The 23,365-nt window shown below is 37.6% G+C and overlaps 1 protein-coding gene across 1 annotated transcript in view; it reads left to right on the top strand.

Moving 5' to 3' along the window:
• Positions 1-196: 196 nt before the first annotated feature.
• The window catches only part of LOC121955655 (clavesin-2), a 45,190-nt gene continuing 22,021 nt past the window's right edge, over positions 197-23,365 (top strand). Inside the window, exons 1-2 of the mRNA XM_042503699.2 lie at positions 197-1,574; positions 6,862-7,036. Of these exons, the coding sequence (XP_042359633.1) occupies positions 1,186-1,574; positions 6,862-7,036 (564 nt within the window). The 5' untranslated portion in view covers positions 197-1,185. The remainder of the gene's footprint in view (positions 1,575-6,861; positions 7,037-23,365) is intronic.

Raw genomic sequence — 23,365 nt, 5'->3', positions numbered from 1 at the left:
ATTTTGCCTCAGGCCTCCAGTCCACCTCCATCTTAATCCCTCCACCCCTTCATCTTATAGCTCTCCTCCCTTCACTCTTGTCATCCTCTCTCCATCCATCTCCACTTTGGTGTTTTGGCCTCCACAGCTAGTCTCCATCTTTCTGCCACCAATTGCATCCCTTTTCATATCTGTTGCCTTTTCATCTTTACTCTCCACCCCCTCCTCCCACCACCTCCTCCCCTCTCTTCCCCCCCTCGCCGGTGGCGTCCATACACCGACCGGAGCACAGACTCTCTTGTTGTCAGTCACTTTCTCAGCGAACAGACGGCGGCAGCAACAGCAGCAGCAGGAGGAGCGGAGACGGTAATTCCCCCTCAGTCCACCCCACCCCTTTCCAAAACCCAGAAACCGGTGGCAAAACCTCGCGGGACACCTGTGCTGCCGGATACCCCCTTTATTTTTGGGAGTCTTTGTGAAATTAAAATAAAAAATTGTGGATGATGAGGAGAAGCAGTGGTGATTAGAAAAAACGGGAATGTAGACGCGGAAAGAAGCGGCTAAATCTGCCTCGATTGACGGTGACGGAGCGGTCGGCGGCACCAGCAGCAGCACCAGCAGCATCAGTCGGTCGGCGGATGGAGATGCGTTGTGAAGGCGGAGGGAAGATGATGATGATGATGATGGTGGTGGTGGTGGTGATATAGTAGGTGCTGCAGGGTCGTGCCGCATTGCCTGGCCCGCCGCGAGCGACGCCGGGGAGACGGTGATGCTGTCGTCGTCATTGTGTCACAGAAAGAGAGAGAAAGAGAGGAGAGGCTTTGACATGGAGGGCTGTTTGTCGACTCCGAGCCCAGGCCGCCCGGATCAGCAGGTTGGATGTACCGCCTGAAGCCTGGAGGGACCTGAGTCATGATTTACATGGTGGAAAAAAAATCACAATAAAGTTGAATTCTTTGTGATGGCATTGAAATGTTTCTGTGCGTAAAAGTGGCCCATATGTTGACAATGCACAGGAGCATCATAGCAGCAGTGCCAGTTCAGGGTGGATTACGTCTACAGAGCAGCAGGCCTCCATCTGAAGTCAGCTTCTGATCAGGAAACCATAAAGAGAATCATTTGTTGCTGGAGGTGACAATTTATTCAGTTGTTTCACTGGAAGCTGGTGCGCTGTGGTCCCCCGTGGAGGGACAGCTGTTGCAAAAGATGACTCACTTACAGGCTGGCCTCTCTCCAGAGACCCTGGAGAAGGCCAAGGTGGAGCTGAAGGAAAACCCGGAGACTTTACACCAGGACATCCAGGAGGTCCGGGACATGATCATCACCCGGCCGGACATCGGTTTCCTCAGGACAGACGACGCGTTTATCCTCAGATTCCTCCGGGCGAGGAAATTTAACCACTTCGAGGCGTTTCGGCTGCTGGCACAGTATTTTGAGTACAGACAGCAGAACCTGGACATGTTCAAGAACCTGAAAGCAACAGACCCGGGCATCAAGCAGGCTCTGAAGGACGGGTTCCCCGGGGTGCTTTCCAATCTGGACAGATATGGCAGGAAAATACTGGTCCTGTTCGCAGCCAACTGGGACCAGAGCAGGTAACACGGAGGCAGAGGGATGGGGCTGTGGAAGGCTGTGGGATGGGGATGGAGTCTGTGTTTAGCTCATCTGATCAAACACATAAAGACAACACATACACAATAAAGGCAGTGTTTTAAAATCCACTATAGTTAAATGGAGTCTGGCTCAAGGAGCTGTCCATTCAGCACCACAAAATGGATCAGAAAACTACAGGAAACCCTTTGAACCCCTGAGTGGCATCACTTATCTGGTGCTGCACTGTAAAATCTGACAAGTTGATCTTACTTAAAATAATTTTGGAAAGATAAACTAAATAAAACTATACATCTTAATTTACATTTACTTTATATCAAAGTGTAAACTTTGCTTGAAATCTAGCTGTTTTTACCTCATTTTGAGAAGCTGTTGCAACTAAAAAATGACGTGAAATTTGTTCTTTCTGAGTGTTAGGCAACTTCAATAAATCAAGTTAGTCTGACTTAACTTGATCAAGACAAAGAGGATTTTGCCAGTGATGATGTTAGGAGATCTGCAAATGTTTTGTTAACAGGTTTAAAAATATAAAAACATGACTGACTAGTATACAAACAGCAGAATACAGATATATAGCACAGTAGGCTTGGTTTAAAGAAGCTGATAAAACGTAGAAAGATTGGTTTGATTAAACTTGTCATTTTTTAGTCACAGCAACTTCACAAAATTAAGTAAATATAACAAAATATTAAGTGAATGTAACAATTAGATATAAAGTAAACATAAATTAAGATTAATAGTTATTTTTACTTGCATTTTCAAAGGAAATCATGTTCCTAGATTTTTTTTTTTTTTTTAAATCAACCTGTCAGATTTTACAGTTTGCTTTTAGACGCCCTTCACAATTTAAACCTTTTTACAAAATAAGGGGGGGAAAGGCATTCAGCAACTTGGTAAAAAATGCTTAATTAGTATAGATTTAGAAAATTACTTTTAAAAAGCTAGAGAAAAAAGTCAAGGGATAAAAGAAAAAAGCTGAAGAAAACTATATTTATCATTATCATTCTTCTGCCATTTTCTTCTTTATTGTTATTTATTCATTTTTTTTTAAATCAACCTGTCAGATTTTACAGTTTGCTTTTAGACGCCCTTCACAATTTAAACCTTTTTACAAAATAAGGGGGGGAAAGGCATTCAGCAACTTGGTAAAAAATGCTTAATTAGTATAGATTTAGAAAATTACTTTTAAAAAGCTAGAGAAAAAAGTCAAGGGATAAAAGAAAAAAGCTGAAGAAAACTATATTTATCATTATCATTCTTCTGCCATTTTCTTCTTTATTGTTATTTATTCATTTACTAATTTCTAGGGAGTATTCTTGTGCTTTTGACTAATTTCTTGCTAATTTTGGGGTCTTTTATTGCTCATTTCCTTCTTTCCGTTTTTAAAAAAAGAAATCAAGCCAATTTTGCACAGGTTTCAAATGTGTAATCAGTTGTGTGCGGACAAAATACACCACATGACCAAAAGTATGTGGACATCCAAACATGACCACAGACTTTATTCTGCTGCTATGAAAGCCTCCACTATTCTTGTTCTCTTTTTCTTTCTTTTCCCCCTTTTTAATTTTTCCACCAGATGTTGAACTTGGCTGCAGGGATTTTCTTCCCTTCAGTCACAGGTGTGCTAGTGATGTCCAACACTGATGCTTGGTGATAAAGTCTGGCTCACAGTCGGCTTTCCAGTTTAGCCCAAAGGTGTTGGATAGGGTTGGGGCCAGGTCTCTGTGCAGGCCAGTTAAGTTCTTCCATTTTTAACTGGAAAGAGTTTTTTTTAATATAGGCCAAAATCACAAAATATGCTTCAAAGGGCTTAACAATGTAAACAACATATGACATCCACTATCTATAGAGCCTCAATTTAGTTAAAGAAAAAAAAACCTGGTACAGGGGATATAAAGAGACCCTAGGAAGAGTGAAAGAGGAGGAATTCTTCTTCCATGATGTTGTGTAAAGACAGAAACAACAACAGAAAGTAAAAAATAAAACCAATATTTGTGGACCTGGCTTCATGCACAGGGGCATTATCATGTGCCCCAAAGCTGGAAGCACAGTGTCGTCTAAAACACTTGCTCCAAACCTCGGGGTCCCGACCTTTTACTGTGTGTCGCCAAAGCTTTACGGGATACTGCAAGGCCTTCTTGCTTTCAAGGGGTGTAAGAAAACATATATATATTTTTCAACTTACAGCATGTTCACATACTTTTGACCATATACTGTACATTTTATTTTTGACAAATTCATATTCTAATGATTTTTTTAGGCCAGCATTTTTGGGCCAGGTTTTGACATTATTAACACAAAATTAAGCATTGAACCAGCTGTCACATGCTGCATATGTCATTGTAAGTAGTTCCACCAACAAATTATTTCCATATATTTTATCCGAACAATGTTTCAAGGATAACAGCAACCAGATTCACAAAAAAACACATTCACATGAGAAAAAAATCGGAAAACAGCATTTGTTTTTGTAGCAGGAGCACTAGACCATCAAGATCAGCTGTTGGGTTGCTGTTCATTCAGACAGTCTGACTGTGTCTTTTCTCCCTCATTAAGCAGCTGCAGTCTGCAGTGACTGGATCAGAGCTAGCTAAGGTTAAAGGTAGAAAAGGGACCATGAAATAGGGACATGATTTCATTTGGCTTTAAAATAGGGATCAGATTGGGTTAGTGTTTGTGTAACCAGAGTTCATTGACATTTTGACCTCTCTGTCACTTTATAATTCAATCCAAAGACATCAGATTATCCAGACAGCGTATTATTCGATCTGATTATAGCGTTGTGTATCTGATTAAAAAATACAAGAATGTACCCATCTTGCTCTATCATGATTGTTCTAGAAAACAGACACTCTGTAGACAAAAACAAAATTATTATGTAATAGGGAGCAAAGTGCCATGAGATGCAGGGAGTTTTAATTCCAATGGCATGTGAATTTAGTGCTTAATGTCTCCTCTCTGAACATGAGTCTATTTTATGTTGCACTTGTTATTCTTGTCATCTTCTATTCGACAAATTTCAGAAATACTTGTAGAGCTATTCTAAATATCTCTGAAGTAGAATCATCTTGTGCTTGCAGTTGTTCAGAGTTATGTCTATAGCTTCCAATTAATCAAACTATATTGTCTCTACAGGGAGGCAAGAGGTTTCTTGTTAGAGAATGGGATAGAGGGAGACATGATAATGAGGCAGACAGTAGCAAACTGGACAAAACCTGAATGTTGAATAGATCATCGAAGTAAAAACCCATGAGGATTCACTGAGGCAGCACAACTGGTAGCACCAGCAACCACACATTCACTGCTGACAGCAATTACAACATGCAACCAAAACATCCAGCAGATACTTATTAGCTTCACTGCAATTGTTTTGTGACTGTAAAGAACATCTTATTAATTACCACCACCATGGAGGTTATGTGTTGTCTGTTGTCGGTTTTGTCTGTTTGTCAGCAGGATGACAGAAAACAACAAGCCTAATTGTCATGAAACATGGTGGAAGAGTGTTGCATCAACTGAGGAAGAACCCATTAAATTTTGGAGTGGATCCAAATTACATGATGAAAACACAAATTAGTTTTCATTTTTGTTAACATTATGAGAGCAGGCATTTGCCCTTGGCGCAATTAACATTGCACATGTTAAATTGGTTTGATTTCTTTTAAAAACATTGGGGGAAGGCAATAAGCAGCTTAACAGCACATGGCCCCAAAACAGTAAGAAATTAGTAAAAAGTTACAAGAATGTTACCTGAAAAACAAGCAAAAATAAAATAAGAAACCAAAAACAAACAAGAGAATGGCCTAAAAAAGTAGGGATATACGTATATAACTATATTTTCTCTGTAACGTAACATAAAATAACGCAATGTAACATCAGTTTTCAATTATTTGAAATTTAAATATATTTTTCTGCACATTTTTCCATAGTTTTTGATAATTTTCTTACCCCCCACCCCCACTCCCTGTTCCAATTGTAATGCTGCCACAGTTGTGACAAGGCTTCTTGCAACTATATATACTGTATACTATATATGCAACTATATTTATACTTGTGCACACATCCAAATGTGAACTGTCTGCAATAAACTCCACTAGAGATTTAAAGGAGTTATATGCAGACATATAGTGGTTACACGTTCAGATTTGCATAAAGCCTGGACTTGGTGGAGGTCTGCACTCCAAGTTCCCTTCTAGTTAAAGAATAAATTGCACTTGCACAAATTTTTAGGATGCTTATAAGTGAAATCTGCTGCCAAAATCTTAGTTAAAGGTACTGTTTTCATTTCTTTTAATGAGATTTACGATATGAGAACAATTGTTAAGGGCTACAAGTAATGGTTACTTTTAGAACTGATTCAACTGTGATTAATCTCTAACCCTTACTTTAAGATTAGCCCTAAAACACCTATCCAAGGCTTACCAAAGTTATGGGTATGGATCTGATTTGAGCTGATGCAACAGCTATCTATCTATTTTGCTTGTTTGGTGGTTTGAAAGGTGTTAATTGTACCTGCTGTTGCGTCTTTATCTAGAAATGGTTTGCAGCAATTGGATCACAGGAATCTTCGCTTTCCAATGTGTTGTATGAGTAACCCCCTAACTTAAACAGGACAGTTGTGCCAGTGGGAAGGCCATCGGACTGTTAAACACTAGCCTTTCTAGTGTAGGTTCTAAAGTAGATATTTGAGAAATGCTTGTTTTATCCAACCAAACTCCAAATATATTCAATTTAAAACGATATACAGCATAAAGAATAGCAAATCATCTCATTGGGGAAGCTGTGGCGGGAGAATGCTGAACATTTTTTTGCTTCAAAACTGACCGAAACAATTAAGCAAATATCAGTATAGTTGCTGATTATTTTTATAGCCTGACCAATATTAAGTTTTTAGGTCAGTATTTGAGAGTGTGAAAAATCTGATCACGATATATTGACTGACATAACATAACATCATGACATAAAAAAATCTTGATACAAATAAAGATTTTATTTTGTTTTTAATTTTGAGTAAGATACTTGTTTCGCAGGAAAGATCAGTGCTCTCTGGTGGACAAATTATGTAATGTTGAAACTGTTTTTTAAATAACTTCAAACTGAATTTTTCATTTTTGTACTGCAGTTTATGACTTTGCATCTACACTATTACAATATATCTGCATAAACTAATATCGAGCAACTGATCTAGCTGTAATTACTGTTTTGTTGAATGACATAAATGCTCTTATATTCCCTCCAGTGCTCAACAAACAAAAAAATCTTGTTCTTCAGATACACATTTGTGGACATACTGAGGGCGATCCTGCTGTCATTAGAGTCTATGATAGAAGATCCGGAGCTGCAGGTCAACGGCTTCATCCTCATCATCGACTGGAGTAACTTCACCTTCAAGCAAGCGTCCAAACTGACTCCCAGCATGCTGCGGCTGGCCATCGAGGGGCTGCAGGTAAGACACTCAGCGCTTAGAAAGCTTTGTTGATGGTGGAGATGTTATGGTTGGTTTAATCTCTGTGAACAGGTATTGGTTTATGAATGCAGAATCTGTAGAGATTAGGACAAGATTCTGGGTTTTGTTTGTAGTCTGAGCTGACCAATCATGTCTGAGCAGCAGATAAACAGTCCATGTGTCTATCGTCTGATGGGATTTAAGCCATATTTTAGTTATTTATATACATTTATCAGCATATACAGTATATGCAGATATCTGTTTGAGATTAGCCAAAATCATCGACACACTGAGGGCGAAATCTCAGCCCAGATATCTGCTTGTTACACCGGATCTTCTCAAATTTTGGCCATAGTCTCCAGAGGCTTATCAGCATCAGACCAATAACCAGTTAGTTCTGGGATTCTGTTCGGTTGTGTCCAAAGTGTGGGAGTTTGATACTGGAGTGTGTGCTTTAGTTTTAGGTACCTAAACTTAACCAAAACTTATTTTCAGAAGTCACAAACAGTGCATTTTGTTATTTGGGTATGAAGACTGCTTTTAAAAGAGTGTCAGCAGTTAGCATATAAAAGACATTTTAAAAGGTTTTACACATCACAATTTTACTGAAGTAAAAGAAGAAAAACATCTGCAATTGTATTAGTGTTTTTTCTCATTCAATGAATTTATGTCACTCTACAGTATAATGTACTCAGTCTGAGGGAACTAGTTAATTACAGTAATGGATTAGTTCATTCCTTCTCCAAAAATCAGTCTACCACCAATCTGAACAGTAGTTGGTTCCAGCCATAGACTGAATAAATAATCGACTAAGCCACCATGATGTCACCCTTTGGTTTGTGGACCGTTTTGAAGCTTTGAGTTCGGCATATTGAAATTAGCTATAGAGACCAAAACCATTTTTTTGTACCAGGCGGTAAATACATTTTGGAGCAAGCAAGGTGGAGGGCATGCACATGCAAAAAACTTTTACAGGTGCTGGATCAACAAAACTAACTAAAGAATCAAGACAGCAAGAATAAAACAGAAGATCTGCACTCTGTATTAAAATCTCCTTCTACCTTTTAATGGTGCAACATTTCAATCAAACACAGATGTTTGTCAAATGTGTTCTGTTTTGGAGCCAGCCTCACGTGGTCATTCAATGAACTGCATTTTTTTAGAGGTTGCGTCTTGGTTCCAGCTTCTCAAAGCAGAGAATTTACTGCTCTCATAGCTATAAGTTTTATGTTAAATTTAATCAATTGTCTTTTGGGTTTTGGATTGTTGGTCAGCCAAAACAAGTGCTCTGAAGAGGTCACTTTGGTCTTTGGAAACCAAAAAAAAATGTATTGACTAAAGAACATGTCAGTGTTTGGAAAATACATTTGACAGATGAACTGACCTTGAAGATAAATAGTAGTTGCAGCTCTACACTATACATTTTTCAAGTATTATCTTAGTATCTAGAAATCTGCAGTCTTGTCCCTGAGAGGAGCTATTGTATGTTTCCTGTAAGAGCTGAAGGAAAAGCTATATTTTGGGCCTTATTTCCTTTTGTGCCAGTGGCAGAACAAACCTTTAGCATCCACTCTGCACCCAAAATGTTCCACTTAATAGCAAGCCAAGCACTGTGTTAAAGCCGTGAGCTTGTTAAAGAGAATAACGATATTTCCATTCTGATTACACACTGCTGGGTGTGTTTTTTCAAGGCTCGTTTGGCAGGTGCTGATGCAAAAAAGTAATTTTTTGTGGTTGTCAGTTTGGTTTTCTTTAGCTTTTACTTTCCCCAATAAAAGTCCAGTTTTTCTTACGTGACATATAGAGAGCAGAGAGATCAGACGTGACAGAGCTCATTTGGATTTGTGTGGATTTTTGATATCCTTAAAAATGAAATACTTCTCTGCATTGTCAGGGTACCTTCACCGTTGATACAGAAATGTGTTGCAGGAGAAAAGTGTACAGCTGTTTTTTGGTAACAAGCCTATCCTGAAGGGAAATGTTTTGTGTGTGTGCGTGTGTGTGTGGTGGTGTTATTGCTTTCTCAACATCCTTGTGAATCATCTGCCAATTTGTGTTGGGCTCCATTAGTCAAAGTGAAATCTAAGGGGAAGTGTTTCTGGAGGGAAGTGTTGAGTAAGATGCAGCATGGCCTAAAAGATTATCTGATGTGCTTGTGATGGATGCCAAGCTGTCAAAGTTGCAGTCCTTGAATTTTATACGGAATTTACTTCCCATAATTCTACGTTAAAGCTGACAAAATGAGAGGAGGAAATCAATGAGGGTAAAGAGAGTGATTATAATTTATAATTCACTGTCGGAATTTCTTGTGGATTTTATCTTTAACTTTACATTTGAAGCTACCTCACAAACACAACATAAATGTTATCATTTCTTAATAAAATTTGACCATAAATTGGGCATGTATAGAACCTTTTTACTGTTGTGAAGGTCAAACAGTAAAGCTGAATGTCTAATAGTATTACTAATTTTGGACCCAATGAAATTTCAAAAACTGTCAAGTACACAAAGCTACACTATGTTAGCATATGATATGATGTGATATGCCATGTTATCATATGATGGAATGCAATCCAATGTGATGTGATACAATACGATGCGGTGCGATGCGATGCGATGCGATGCGATACGATACGATGCGATGCGATGCGATACGATACGATACGGTACAATATGATATGATATGGTATTATACAATACGATATTTTTTCATGGGCTCAGTGTAACTACATTTGATGTTATATATACAATATAAAATAAGGCCATACAATACAATATAATTTGATACTTTATGATACTATATGATACAATATAACACAATGTGATGGGATACAATATGAAACAATTTGATACAAACTTAAACGATACAATACAATACAGTACAATATAATACAGTACATTACAAAACAATATGAAATGATATAATATGATACAATATGAAATGCTATATTTTAATAAAATATATTTCATCATCCCCTTCGGGAAATTTTTCATTGGCTCAGTGTTACTTCTGTCATTCATTCTACAATTTAAGTGTTCATGCTACACATATAGTCAAGTGCCATTACTAAAAACCCTAAAACAAACAAACAAACAAAAACACATGGCTGGACTCATGTTTCTGGACAATGAGATTTTTATTTAGGGAATGTGGATTTTTAGCAATCTGCTACAGTGTGTTGCCTTCAATTTTTTTGTGGAAATCAGTGTAGAAATGTACTTCAAGTCTAATGATCAGTGACTACAACTACTTGTATTTTGAAATTTTCTAGATAATGAATTACAATAACAGAACCAAAGGTAATCAGTGTGAGTAAAGTACTTTCTTTTAGTTTGTCCTCTACTACAGAGTAAGATTTCAATAACTAGGATTTTTCTACACAAGCTGGTTAACAGCACGCTGCTGTTCCGTGGAGCGCTGCCAGCTTCCTTTTGGCGCCCATGTTAACCAATTGGGCTGTTCACACTGGTTGCACCACGGTGCCTATCTCTGCAGCAATAGTTTTGGCTTCTGGTCTGTTTTCCATGCATGAATCTGGCAAGAAAAGAGACTGATGATCAATTATGATCAACATGAAGAACATATATTATCAATGATAAAGTTATCCTATGAATGATAGAACACACTTACTTATTCCACATATTTGTCAGTTGTGTCTAAATAGAGAGCAAAAGAGACGAGCACACACAAACAGACAGAGACGGAGCTCTACGTGTGATTAGAAAAGAGCACAGGGGCAAGATCACTAGCTGAGCAGCATGGAGAAATGCCCTTCTGTTGTGAACAGCAAGGCCTTCCTGCGACGATGGTGTTTCTGCACCCAGTGTGAACCTGGCATAAGCAGGATACTTTGATACTTTTTTCCACTTTCACTTTTTTAAAACATAACTTTTTGGCAGTGTCAGCACGGAGTTGTGTTGGTATGTTGGGAAGAATCTTTCACCGTTTTTATAGACTGAGGGAACAAACTGTAGACGCCAGCCAGTGCATCACTGTGACGAGTCCATATATAACACATTTCTGACGGCTCTCCAGACACAAATTAGAGCCTGAATTATTGATGGGAGCTATTAGCTGAGCCCTGAGTCATTCCCAACTGTGCAACCGTTCACACAAATGGCTGCTCATCATTTGGTGGAGAAAACAGAAGGAAGAATGGCAATAGGGTGATTTATTGATTTGATTTGACAAATAAAATGCAAAAACCACATGAATAAAATCATCAAGGATTAATCTTTTTCCCTCTGGATGAGAAAACACATTTTTAAGGTTGTAATGATATTTATTTTCCTAATGGTCAACAAATTACATGAAAATACCAAACAATTAATTGATTCTACCAACAAGTATTGTGTGTATATCAAAGTCATATATTTTTTCTTCTACTATGTCATTGAGCCCCCGTTTCCCAGAAACTATTATAAACACTCAGTGAGCCACGCTGTCGCACTGAAAGACATTATGATGAACACACACACTGTAGTTTTGTTGTTTTTTTAACTCAATCCCACATACACCTTCCTGCTGCCCCAAATACTAAATAGAGCAATAAATGTGGATTAATCCGCCGCTCAAAATAGTCCCCAACAAATGCACTGTTTTCTCATGTTTGAGTAACATTTGCTAAAAACTACAGCGCTTAGCTGTTTTAGGAAATTATTTACCTTTTTTTTCACTAATTATGTTTTAAAGATTTATGTCTTCAGGATCCAATAGGCTTGGGGCTAAGAAATCAGAAAATTCTTCGAGATTGACAAGTGCATTGTTGGTTTTAATATTTTCGTGGCAGTTGTTGGAAATGTCAAAATGGTGAAAATATATACTAATGCCAGTCTCTACTTTAACAATAGCAAGAAAAATCTCTGATTCCAAACTTGATTTGTTATGATTCACTGAACATGAGATGAATAAGTCTTCAGCTTTTTTTTTTTATCTTCACCACCATCTTGATTTTCATGGAGCTCAGAGGGACAATTCCACTGGGTACACCTCTCCCCATTCTGCCTGCGACCCAGTTTCGTTCTGTCCTCCACACAGCTTCATACCACACTGCTGGTGCTTTAGAAGCAAATTGTTTTGCCTGTCCAATTTTGTAGACGTGCAGATTTTGCTAATTTGGTCATTTTTCTTTGATATTAGTGCTTCTACCCCAAGTAAGTAAGCATGCTATGCAGTTAAACAGAATTACAAAAACTGTTCAGAGCGGCTGAAATCAGCTTGTGCAGTCGCCTGGCAGAGATGTCTACTGAGTGCTCTTTTCTAGTAATATATATAAATATTTAGTTTTAACCTCAATTCAAAAGTTTAACCAGGGATTGGGGCTGAAAATTTAATATAAACATCACATTGTTTGCATTTCTATAAATGAATAAATAAATACATTCAACATTTGTGTTTCATCCTGTCGACAATACGTGAAAATAGTAGAGCTGCACACTGAGCTCTACATATTGTTAAACAGCCACACTGAATCACTTCTGTCGGTGCAGGTCTGGTTACAAATGTAAAGAAATCAGTAAGTGTTTAAAAGCAGCTGAGTCAGACTCACCTGCAGGGAAGGGCAGTATAGTTTCCTCTGCATGAGAGTTCGATGTAGTTTGATGGCTGATTTACACTGAACGCATCAATCCGTTAACGTCTGTGTGCATCAGCAACTTTATATCTGCTGCTGCTGGCCTTCTTTCTCTTTGTTTCCAGAGATTTTTCATTGTGCTCAGTTCTGGATTATCTGATGTCTAATAAACTGACAGCTTGTGACAAATAATAGCAAATACGCTGAAAAACAGACATATTTTATTTAAATATACGATTATCCCCTATGTTTTGTGTGGTATAGCTTTATTAAGATTAGTTTAACTCTTGAAATAAGCAGAGTCATCTTTTTCTTGCTGTATATCTACATATTTGGGATTGTAGTGTGCAGTCTGTTTTCACCTGTTTCTTATCAGCTGAAGAAGAGATTGACAGTGTAACAGTGACAAATCACGACCAGTTACCTTCAAATAAGTTAATCTATTTCAAATTGTGTGTGGCAATATTATTTATTCTCAATGAGGGAAAATCAGACCTAAACATCCTAAAGTAAGATACCCTGACATTTTTTGAATTGCTTTTTTGCAATGTAAGAAGTCAAAATCCTCTTTGGTTTGCTATTTATCTTCCAGCTCCGCCTGTATTGAGTCATCTGTTTGCCTTTTTTTGTCTCGTCCTCCATGTTAATGCTGCTCAAACTGCTTCAATTGTGATTTACTCTTTGTCATGGCAACCCTGACAGTGTTGGTTTTGAGCAAACATAAATAGCATGTAAGCCGCATGCCTTGGGATCCAAGTTTGTAGCACAGTATGCTGCACAGATCAAAGCAGAAGAAAGACTGACAGTCAGGATCCCTGCTGGCGGCCCCTAGAGGGATCAATAGTTATTACACTCCTAAATATGCATCAGATTTTTGTTCATTTGTTTATTGTTGTTTTATCTTTGGATTATTTTTGGTGCTTTTTTATATAGTCAAGATGCAGACAGGAAATGGGGGGAAAGAGATGAGGAGTAACATGTATGCTCTATTTAGCCTCAACAGCAATGATGCTTAAATTGTTCCATTTGTTTTGAATATTGCATGAGCTGTTAGTTCATCAGCATGGTAGCATGGCAACATGTCCATTAGATTTTTAATTTTTTTTTATACAAAAGTGGCATTTTAATGTGAGTTTGGTCCTGGTAGAAAGCTCTTGGAAATAGAAATGGTTCATCATCTGGGGAATTAGAATATTCTTGGTAAATCATATACCCATCAGTTTTATAAATCTTGATAGATGCTAATCTAGGACTGAAGTTTTGTTCAGCAGATCAGCCCAAATTTGTTTTTTATCGCAATCGCAAGATTGTAACCTTGAACTGCATATGAAACAAAAGAAGATCTAGCAGAAATTCGTCCCAGTTATAAAACAGGATATGGCCAGTTTGGGGCCAAAATCACAAATAGTTTCTGTGCAGCTTTAGGAATCATCCTCTGGGGATCATGAATATCTTTGCGAATTTTGTGCACGTATTCGGTTGCTCTCGAGTTACAGAATCCTGCTCTTAATTTAAGTGTTGTACAAACCAAATTAAATGCTTATATTGTTTATTCTTGTTTGATACATCACGCCACAACACATGCATGAAGCATGTGTTGTGGCGTGATTTCCCAGTTGTGTGAAAAGCACATTTCCACTTACATTTTTTTCCACTCTCATACAAGAGATTATATGAAAGAGTGTGTGGAAACACAAGAGGTGAGACAGTGTGCGGTATGGAATTCAAACCCATCCAGTCATAATCCTCAAGGATTACAATGTTACACAGGGATTAAAGTTTCAAGTCTGCAAAACCTGCTTTTGGGTTGTTCTTCTCAAAACAATTTCCAAAGTTATGTATAAGAAAATATGATCTGGCAAAGATGTTGCAGCTATTTTTAATGTTACAGCTTTTGCATAAAGAGGTGTTTAAGGCGTAGGAGATCAATAACCAACCTCACTATATTAATAAAGGCAGAGAATAGAAAAACACACCTAAACATTTATCAGTAAATACATTCTTGATCTCTTCAAACCTGAATTGACATCAGTTTTTTCAGAAACCTTTTGCAATCTATATGACCCTTTGAAAACTGAGCACATAGGTTTGATTTCATTTGAAAACATAGGGGCGGGGGGGGACAATGACCAACTTGGTAGGTGTCCCACAATATGCAAGAAATCTTGTCTGAAAAAATGTTTAGGAGAGGATTATTAGAAAATAATCCAAAAAAATACAAAAAAATGTCAAGAAAATGATATTCATAAATATCATTCTTTTATACTTAAAATTATGTCAAAGAAAATACATTGTCTAGTTATATTCTCGTTTGTTTTGGGCTTTTCTTCTATGCAACTTTTTACTCATTTTTTGTTTGTTTAGGTTTCTAAGGGTTAACAGATTAGAAGGAAGAATATATTGTCTTTTTAAATTCCTTTTATAAAGATTTTTTTTATTTCCATTTTTATACTTACAGCTTGAATTTGCAGTGTTTCTTATTACTGTTAATATGTAAGCTGTTTGAACATGCTGGAGGTGGACTTGAACAACCTCCTGATAGATGTCTTGTGTCTGAGGTCAGTGATGTGAATCACCTCATTAAGGTGATCAGTGACTGCCTGACACCATCTGACCTCAGATCAGTTACCTGCCACTCAGTAATGAATGAGCTGTCCTGAATCTCTGACCGTTAACTGACTGACAAGCCGTGCGCTTCACCCTGCAGCTTCATGCATGTAACCTGCATTTAAAGCTTTTAATGTCTCAATGATGACAATTCTTACATCTGTCTGTCTGTTGGCAGGATTTGACTCAAATTTGGTGACACGTGGACCTAAATGTGGGAATCAGTAGATTAGATTTTGTTGGTGATCTGGATCTGGGATTTTCTCCATTAGACGCTTAATGTTGTGGCCAAACTCTTAATGTTGTGTTCAGGAGTTCATGGGAAAGTCAAACATATGAGACTTCTTGCTGGGCTGACAATAGCAGTTGTGTTCCTGTACTTTTTTCAAACAGGAGGACAGCCTTAATTAGATCATTAAAGCAAAACAATGTCAAGTTGGAGTCAATTAGAGTCAGTCATCACTGTGATATATATAAATAAAAAAGATGTGTACTTCACAAGACTCGTCCAGGAGACACAAGCTGAATTAAAATTATATTAAATCTTATCAAGTCTGGTTCTATTCTGTTGTTTTGCAGTGGATCAATATGTATAATCAGCTCTGGTGCATCATGAAAAATATCAGTTTTTGAGGCTGACGAAAAGTGCATATTGTGAAGTGCAGGAAAAATGTATTATTGCTCTTTTCAGAATCATGCTTCAGTGTTGTCTTTCTATTTGAGTCTATTGGGGACGGCTGTTGTGATGTCCAATTAAATTTCTGGTGTGCCTGCTGCATAGTCACAATTTTCAGGAGTTGCGCGTTGCATCTCTTTTGCTCTCTTACTCCCTTTTCCAACAAATTAGCTCTGGTTCTTGAACTGGTTCCCTTAGTGATTACTGGAACCTGGGTGCTGTCTTGTGGACCAGCCTGCATTTTCACCAGTTTTGAGTGCAACTGTTGTAATCAAGGATGTGATATCTATGGAAGGCGTTGCACAATGCACAATGTCAGTAAACCAAAGCAGCACAATCCCAGATTGCATAGATAACCTGCAAACTTTTGTTCTGTTAGTATAGCTATTTATTTTTATCTAAAAAACAAGCAAAACTGTTGATAAGACAACTGCATGTTACTCTAACATGGACAGCGTTACTGTCCATTTCCAACCGGTAGAATATGTCACATCCATTGATGTTGTCACGGTTCGCACTTCTGGTCAAGGAAAATGATGATGGTAATGTGTTGCTGGTCCAGAGTGAAATATCTCTGCTGTTACTGCATCAATGCCATCACATTTGCTCTAGGCATCCATGCTCCCCTGAGGATGAACATAATGACATTGATGTTCTCTTGATTTTTTCCAATTTCATGTTTGTTGGATTTAAAAACTTGTCAATCTAATAACAAAAAAAGTGTGCCAGACTTTTCCTTAATTAACACTTTTCCTTTTGTAATTATGTAATATCCTCTTCTCAGACATCTTGACCTTTTCTTAGACCTCCAATTCCACTTTGTCGTCCATGTGTTTAATGAGAAAGTAAGAAAGGAACAGAACTCGTTGACTGGAGAAATACACTGTAGAGAAAGAATGTCATTTTCCTTTTAGAGCTGAAACGGTAGATGACTCAACATTGATTTAAAAGAGCATCAATAAAGTGGTTAATTCAGGCGTCCTTTTCTGGTTCTCACTCTCCTCCTCCTCCTCCTTCTCTTCCTCCTCCTCCTCCTTGGTCCCCTCTGGCCTCCCCACCCCTTTGACTTTTGTTTTCTTTACCCTCCCCCCACTCTCTCTTTCACAACATCATCATCCTCCCCTTCCCCCTTATCTCTCCTCTTACTTGCTTTCAATTTAGTCACTTCATCATTGTTCACCAGAGACAATACTGGCAGGGCAGTTTTTATGATGTCAGTATCTGGAAAACGGCAGCTTGTGATTCATCTTTTTGTTTAAAGATGAACTCTGCAGTAACATTGAATCGGCAGTATTCATTAATCATTCTATAGAAACACAACACGATCCCAGAATTTGAATAAATATTTACAGAAATCATCATCAAAAATCAGCTCCCTTCTGTTTATTTTTCACCATTTTTTCTCGTTGAACCTAAAAAAAGCATCTTCATCAGCAGCCAGATGCAAGATACAGTGTGTTTAGTCGTACCCCCCCAGCCCCACTCCTCGCCTTTCTTCCTCCACCCTCCCTGGCTCCCTCCTGCTACATCCCACCCTCGCCACGTTGCCACGGCAACATGTCGGACTGCCACGCTATCTGCTCTGCCCTCTCCTCCAGATGGGTTCCCTTTTGTTGTGCAGAGACAGAAACACATTTCTCCATCTCGCTCCCTTTTTCTTCCAAGACGCTCACAGACGGCTGCTCAGCCGGTCAGCGAGTGCGCCACCAAATACCGTAAATGTATGGTGTGTTATGGATAATTAATAGCGTAATGCTGCTCACTATGTGCACAATACTGTTGCAGAAATACATGCAGGAACTGAGTTAAGGAATAGTTTTATTTTATATAACATTTATATTATTTGCTTTAGTGCATCCTCATCCTGTGGGTGTCTTGTGAGGTTGACAGTTTTGATTTTTATGTTTTAACTGTTGGCTTGATTAGTAGTTTAAGGATGAATCATAACTACTATGATCACCCAACGTTTTGTCTCATGTCATTAGAAGCCATTCAATATCCTTATGTCAACTACATAGTTGTGCAAAATTTTGTCCTGATATTCATAGTTCCCAGAGGATAATTCCAACTGAGACTGGAGACCCTCTGACTTTCCCTCTAGCAGCACTGTCATTTCAAACCTTTCATTTTTACTTTATTAACCATTTTTAGAAACAGGCGGTCTCACTGAGGCATGGAGTATACATTTCTAGAGACCTAGCTAACAGTTTGGTTTACCTGCAGAATAATTTCCATCAGCCTGAGCTGTGCTTGTGCTCAGTGATGATCAGCAAATATTAGCATCCTAACACACTAAACTGAGATGGTAAACCTTTTCCTGCTACAAATCAGTACATGAGGATTTAGTTAACAACAAACTAAGCTTATACCCTTTCAACCAAAATTGGTGCATATATGCAGAGTTTAAAAAAAAACAAAAAACACTCCCATTGCCTGTAGTACAGAGCAATATACGCAGCTCTGCAGTGGACGATTAATCTTTCTGATTGTTTTATTGGTGTGTCACATTCCACGTCAAAAACCTGCTGAAATAAAGCTTAGTAAACAACCAAAAGCAGCAAGGAGGCCAGTGAAAATGTTACAGTGGTTCCTCCTTTTTTATATCTGTTAACTAATCAGTCTCTCTTTCAAACTTGGTGCAGACTAATTTAAAGCAATGTTCAAGCGCTGGACGGAGACAGACAGAATTTGTGGTTGCGTTAAAAAGGAACCTTTCCCGCGAAATACAAAAGCTTGATGTAAGTTGGTGTAAGTTGTTTTTTGTCCAGTGGAAAAGGTACTTTAGATTTAGTCTTGCTCTTTATTAAACTCTCTTTATTAAACCTCTTTTTTAACCTATTTTCATTTTTGTGTTTATGGTTGTCCCCCCAAAAAATCAATGCACGTCAAATTAGTTTCTCACTTTAATCTAAAAAGATATGTTGTTGAAATTATCCTTTCATGTTTTGTAAAATCTGCTTTTGATCAGTTAATAAAAGTTAAATCTAGTGTTAAAAGAGTAGTTGGTTAATCGACTATTTTATTGTTTGATCAACACATTTTGTAATATATGATTAATTGTTTGAAATGTTTGTTTTGCCAAATTGTCAAACACAGCTTGTTCCAGCTTTATGAGCTGCTGTGTTTCTTCATTGTACCTTGTTTTGAATTTAATGTCTTTGGTGTTTGAAGCAACAAAGCAAACAATGATGCGTCCTTTTTTCCAAATTGTCTCAGGTTTTATATTCTAAATTACAAATTTTAAAAGCAAAAAAAAAAAAAGATCATGAAAAGACTCCTTAGTTGTGGCAGCAGTGAAATCAGTCAGTAAATATTTGTATAAATTTGTCCATGTTGACTTCCTATTTGCCTTTCATAGGATTGCTCTCAATAGGAGATCATTTGTTCCTTATGGAGCCTGACTATAAGCAGATATTTAGACCACATTAACATACACATTAGTACAGCACCAGTCAGTGAACTCTCAGTGGATTTACTCTGCATTAGCATTGTTATGTAACATGCAGACCCCTCCAGAATAACCGGGGCTCCTGAGAAAATTGTGTCAATGTCTGCAAGAAAATACATGAAATAGATTTTGACCCAGTGTTTCTTCTCAGGCAGCAGCTTGTGTGTGAAAACACTTTAATTCTTTAGAGGTGATCACTGGGAAAATATCACTTCATCGTCTGATATGTTGGAGCATTGATTCAAGTCTTGTGATCCTCCTCCCTCTCATCATCATCATCATGTATAATAAATGATAAAAGGTTTCTAAGCACCCTATAATTTTATATCTCCAGCAGTATAATTAAGACAGCAGATTCATTATATACTTTAAAATTAGGAAATCTGTTAACAGGAAATGAGTTGAAGTGAACTGGGAGTGTTTATGACTTTAACTTTTTCATTCTTTATGAGATTTCCTCCCAGTCTCCCTGATAATATAAATCACAGTGATCGAAACATACCAACAGTCAAGCAGTAGAGTCTCAAAACAGGAAATGGAGCTGTTTTGACCGGGCTTTCTTAACAAACACTGCAGTATTGATTCTCCGCCTTTTATTGTCTGACTGCAGCTGGAAAAAGACAGCAGCTGTCTGTCCGAATGTTCTCCCACTTCGATAAAACAGATTACATGAGCTTTTGACTGATATGAAGGTTTGAAGATGGTTTCAAAAAGAAGCTGGCATCAGCTGATGTTCTCTGCCAATTTCCAAGGTCTGCTCATTGCAGAATTTTCTTTGTCTGTTGAACATGTCTTCGCCAGGAAACAACAGTATTTGTTCAAATATTTAAAAAGATCTCTTGTGGTTGTGCAAACAGTGACTCTCGAGCAAAGATGGATGTATGTATGCTGTTATTCTAATGCAAATAAGGGAAAATTGGGATTTTGTTTGCCTTAACTAAGTAGTTTTACTAGCCTAAACTTAAAGAAAGAGTTCTACATTTCGGAAATATGCAGCTGGGCAAACATAAAACTACATTTCTGTACAGTCACTTGCCATTTTCAGAAATTTGTTTGTGTATGCATTAAAAAAAAACCAAAATATCAAGCTATAAATTGAGAAATTTCTGTATGAATCAGAAAGTAGAAATTAGCATTAGTATCTAAGTATTAAAAAAATATATGATTGAGTAAAATTAAGTATGCAAAATGTGTTGAGTATGTAAAGAAATGTAAAATAGAAATACAGTAATAATTTTAAAAAAATTACTTATTAATCTGTAGGGAGGCTGTAGGGATTGTGCAATAGTTGGCTGTATGTGTTATGTGCATTGTATGTGCAATATTTTGCATGTGCAATATGGATTATGTGCAATTTATTGGCGTGATTGGGTACAGCTAGTGCTGTTTGGTACATATGTTTCTGGGTGTGCTATCTGAGTCCAAGACCCAGACCCTACATAGCCAATGAAGTATATGGTATCGTATTGTATCGCATCACATCGCATCGCATGGCATCGCATCGTATCGTATCGTATCGTATTGTATCGTATCGTATCGTATCGTATCGTATCGTATCGTATCGTATCGTATCGTATCGTATCGTATCGTATCGTATCGTATCATATCGTATCTTATCTTATGTTATCTTATCAATGCTGCATATACGGCCACTTTGCCTCATCGTGCATAAGGCTATTTGGAAAGAACATAGTGATTAAATTAAGTTTCTTTGCCAAGTGATTAATAAGAGAGGCTACCGCATCTCTGTTGGTCCTCACTAAATAGAGAAAATGAAATCTGCTCTTAGATTCTATTCCAAAACACTGTTTAATAACATAATTTTAGATTAATTAAAAGATATGAACAACATTGTTAACATGTAGATGTGTGTTTCCATTGTACCTTTAAAACTGGTAAATGTTAAACATAGCAGTCTTTTTCACTGAGGACTTGGGATGTATCATTGCAGGAAAAGCATAGGTGGAATAAATACCATTAATACCGATGGCTTAGTCTCATGAAGTGTCCTAGTAAGCCCTGACAGTGTGACCTCCCCGACCTGCATTGCAGCCATCGTAAATGTTATGAATTCCACCTGTGCTTTCCTTGCTGTGACATGTCAGCGTATCTGTTGTGAAAAAGCTCTTATTTCATTATTCAGAGACTTTTTCTTTCCTCAGTTGAGTCGAGCAGTGTATAATTTTCCCTTCGTGTAAGCTTCAGGAATCATGACGCAGGTGATAAGGCAGGCAGGATCGGCCAAATCTGTCCTCTCTCCATCCGTCGCCCTCCTTCCCCTCTGTGTGTTTGGCAGGAAGACAAGATCTTGTTGAGCTTCAGCCCACAATCTGGATGCTCAGGTCAACTGCACCAAACACACACACACATACAGGATGGACACACAGATCCAGACGAGGGGCAGTAACCTGGCAGTGTTCAGACATCCTGTAATACATTTTTCTAAAAGCATATCCCATATATTACTTAATAGAAATGTGAAATAATTTTTGGAACAATCAAACAAAATTTGATTAGGTTAAAAATTACCACTTAAAGCACCAGTGGTCGGATGTAACTACATACATTAATTCATGTACTGTAATTAAGTATGAATTTAGGGTACTTTACTTGAGTATTTTCCTTCCACGCTACTTTATACTTTTACTGCACTAGTTTTCAGAGGGAATGTTGTACTTCTTTCTTCACTACATCTAACAGTTTTGTTTTTCTACAAATTAAGATTTTTGTATAAAAACATAAGAAGAGTTTATAAAATCTAATGTTTTGTGATAAATTAAATTGCCAAAGAGTTTACATAAGTACAACTGCAACAGGGAGTTGAAGAATTAATTCAGTCGATTCACGGAAAATTAACTGCCAACTATTTTCATAAACGTTTAAGCCTTCTTCTATATTATAAAAGATTTTATGTTTTGGGGAATGGTTTTTTCTGTCGTTTTGTTTGTAATTTAGAGTTATTTTTATGGGTTTTTTTTTTCCTTTTTAAATGTTTTAAGTTTGGGGTGTTTTTTCGTTTTTATAATTTTGACTTTTTGGATATGTTTTTCTTATTTTTTAGAACTTTTGAGTTTTGAGGTATGTTTTAGTTTTTTGTCTAAACTTTTTAGGGTTTATATTTTGGGATGTGTGTTGCTTGGTTTTTTTAAAATACTTTTCTGCATTGGGTACTTTTATTTATAATACTTGAAGTGCATTTTAGTAAACAACTATTAAGGCAGAGTAAAGCACTCCACACATCACAAACACACACACACACACACACACACACACACACACACACACACACACACACACACACACACACGCACGTTTAAATACATTTGGATCACTCAGGTTCGTCTCTGTTTCCCTCCCTCACAGAGCTCTAGTGTGCAGTTGGCAGTATTTTAATAAGTTGCAGAGACTGCAGTTTAATTAGTGTGACCTTCCCTCACAGTGTGAGTCTCTAACAGGAGAGAAACGGTAGTTACCCTTGATACCTCACATACAGTATATATGTTTTACTGTCTCTTTATGTGACAAACCTGCTGTCTTCTGATGTTAACAGAAAGAAAAGTACAGTCAGGAATGGCCCACCAGATAGCACTCTAATTTCTCTGATTTATGGATAAAACAGTATATTTTGCATTTAGTGATTCTATACCTTTTGCTTACACACCCTTTCCTTGTAATCTGTGATTTAATTAGCTTTAATGATGTGCGCCTGGCACTATTTACCTGTTTAAAGGAGGTTGTACTGGTGAACACCGAGGCAGGGAAGGCATTAACTGAAATATTTGTAGATAGATCTTTGCAGTAGATACAGCTAGTGTGAACTTTCAAACTTATATTACCTTGGCCAAGGGGGTTCTGTTTTGGGTTTGTCAGCAGGACTATGTAAAAACTACTGCCTCGATTTTCATGAAACCTGGTGAAGTGTGTAGCATGGGTCAAGGAAGAACTTGTGAAATTATTGAATTATTTCTTTATTTTCAACAACATTGGAAGATAGCGCTCTTGGCCTTGGCGGAGGTTTGCATTCT

This window comes from Plectropomus leopardus, chromosome 16, assembly GCF_026936395.1.
Source record: "Plectropomus leopardus strain MGB_pleo_1.0 chromosome 16, ASM2693639v1, whole genome shotgun sequence".
NCBI classification, from domain to species: domain Eukaryota; kingdom Metazoa; phylum Chordata; class Actinopteri; order Perciformes; family Serranidae; genus Plectropomus; species Plectropomus leopardus.
Note: the sequence above shows the minus strand (reverse complement) of the source record. Positions and strands in the feature narration are given on the sequence as shown.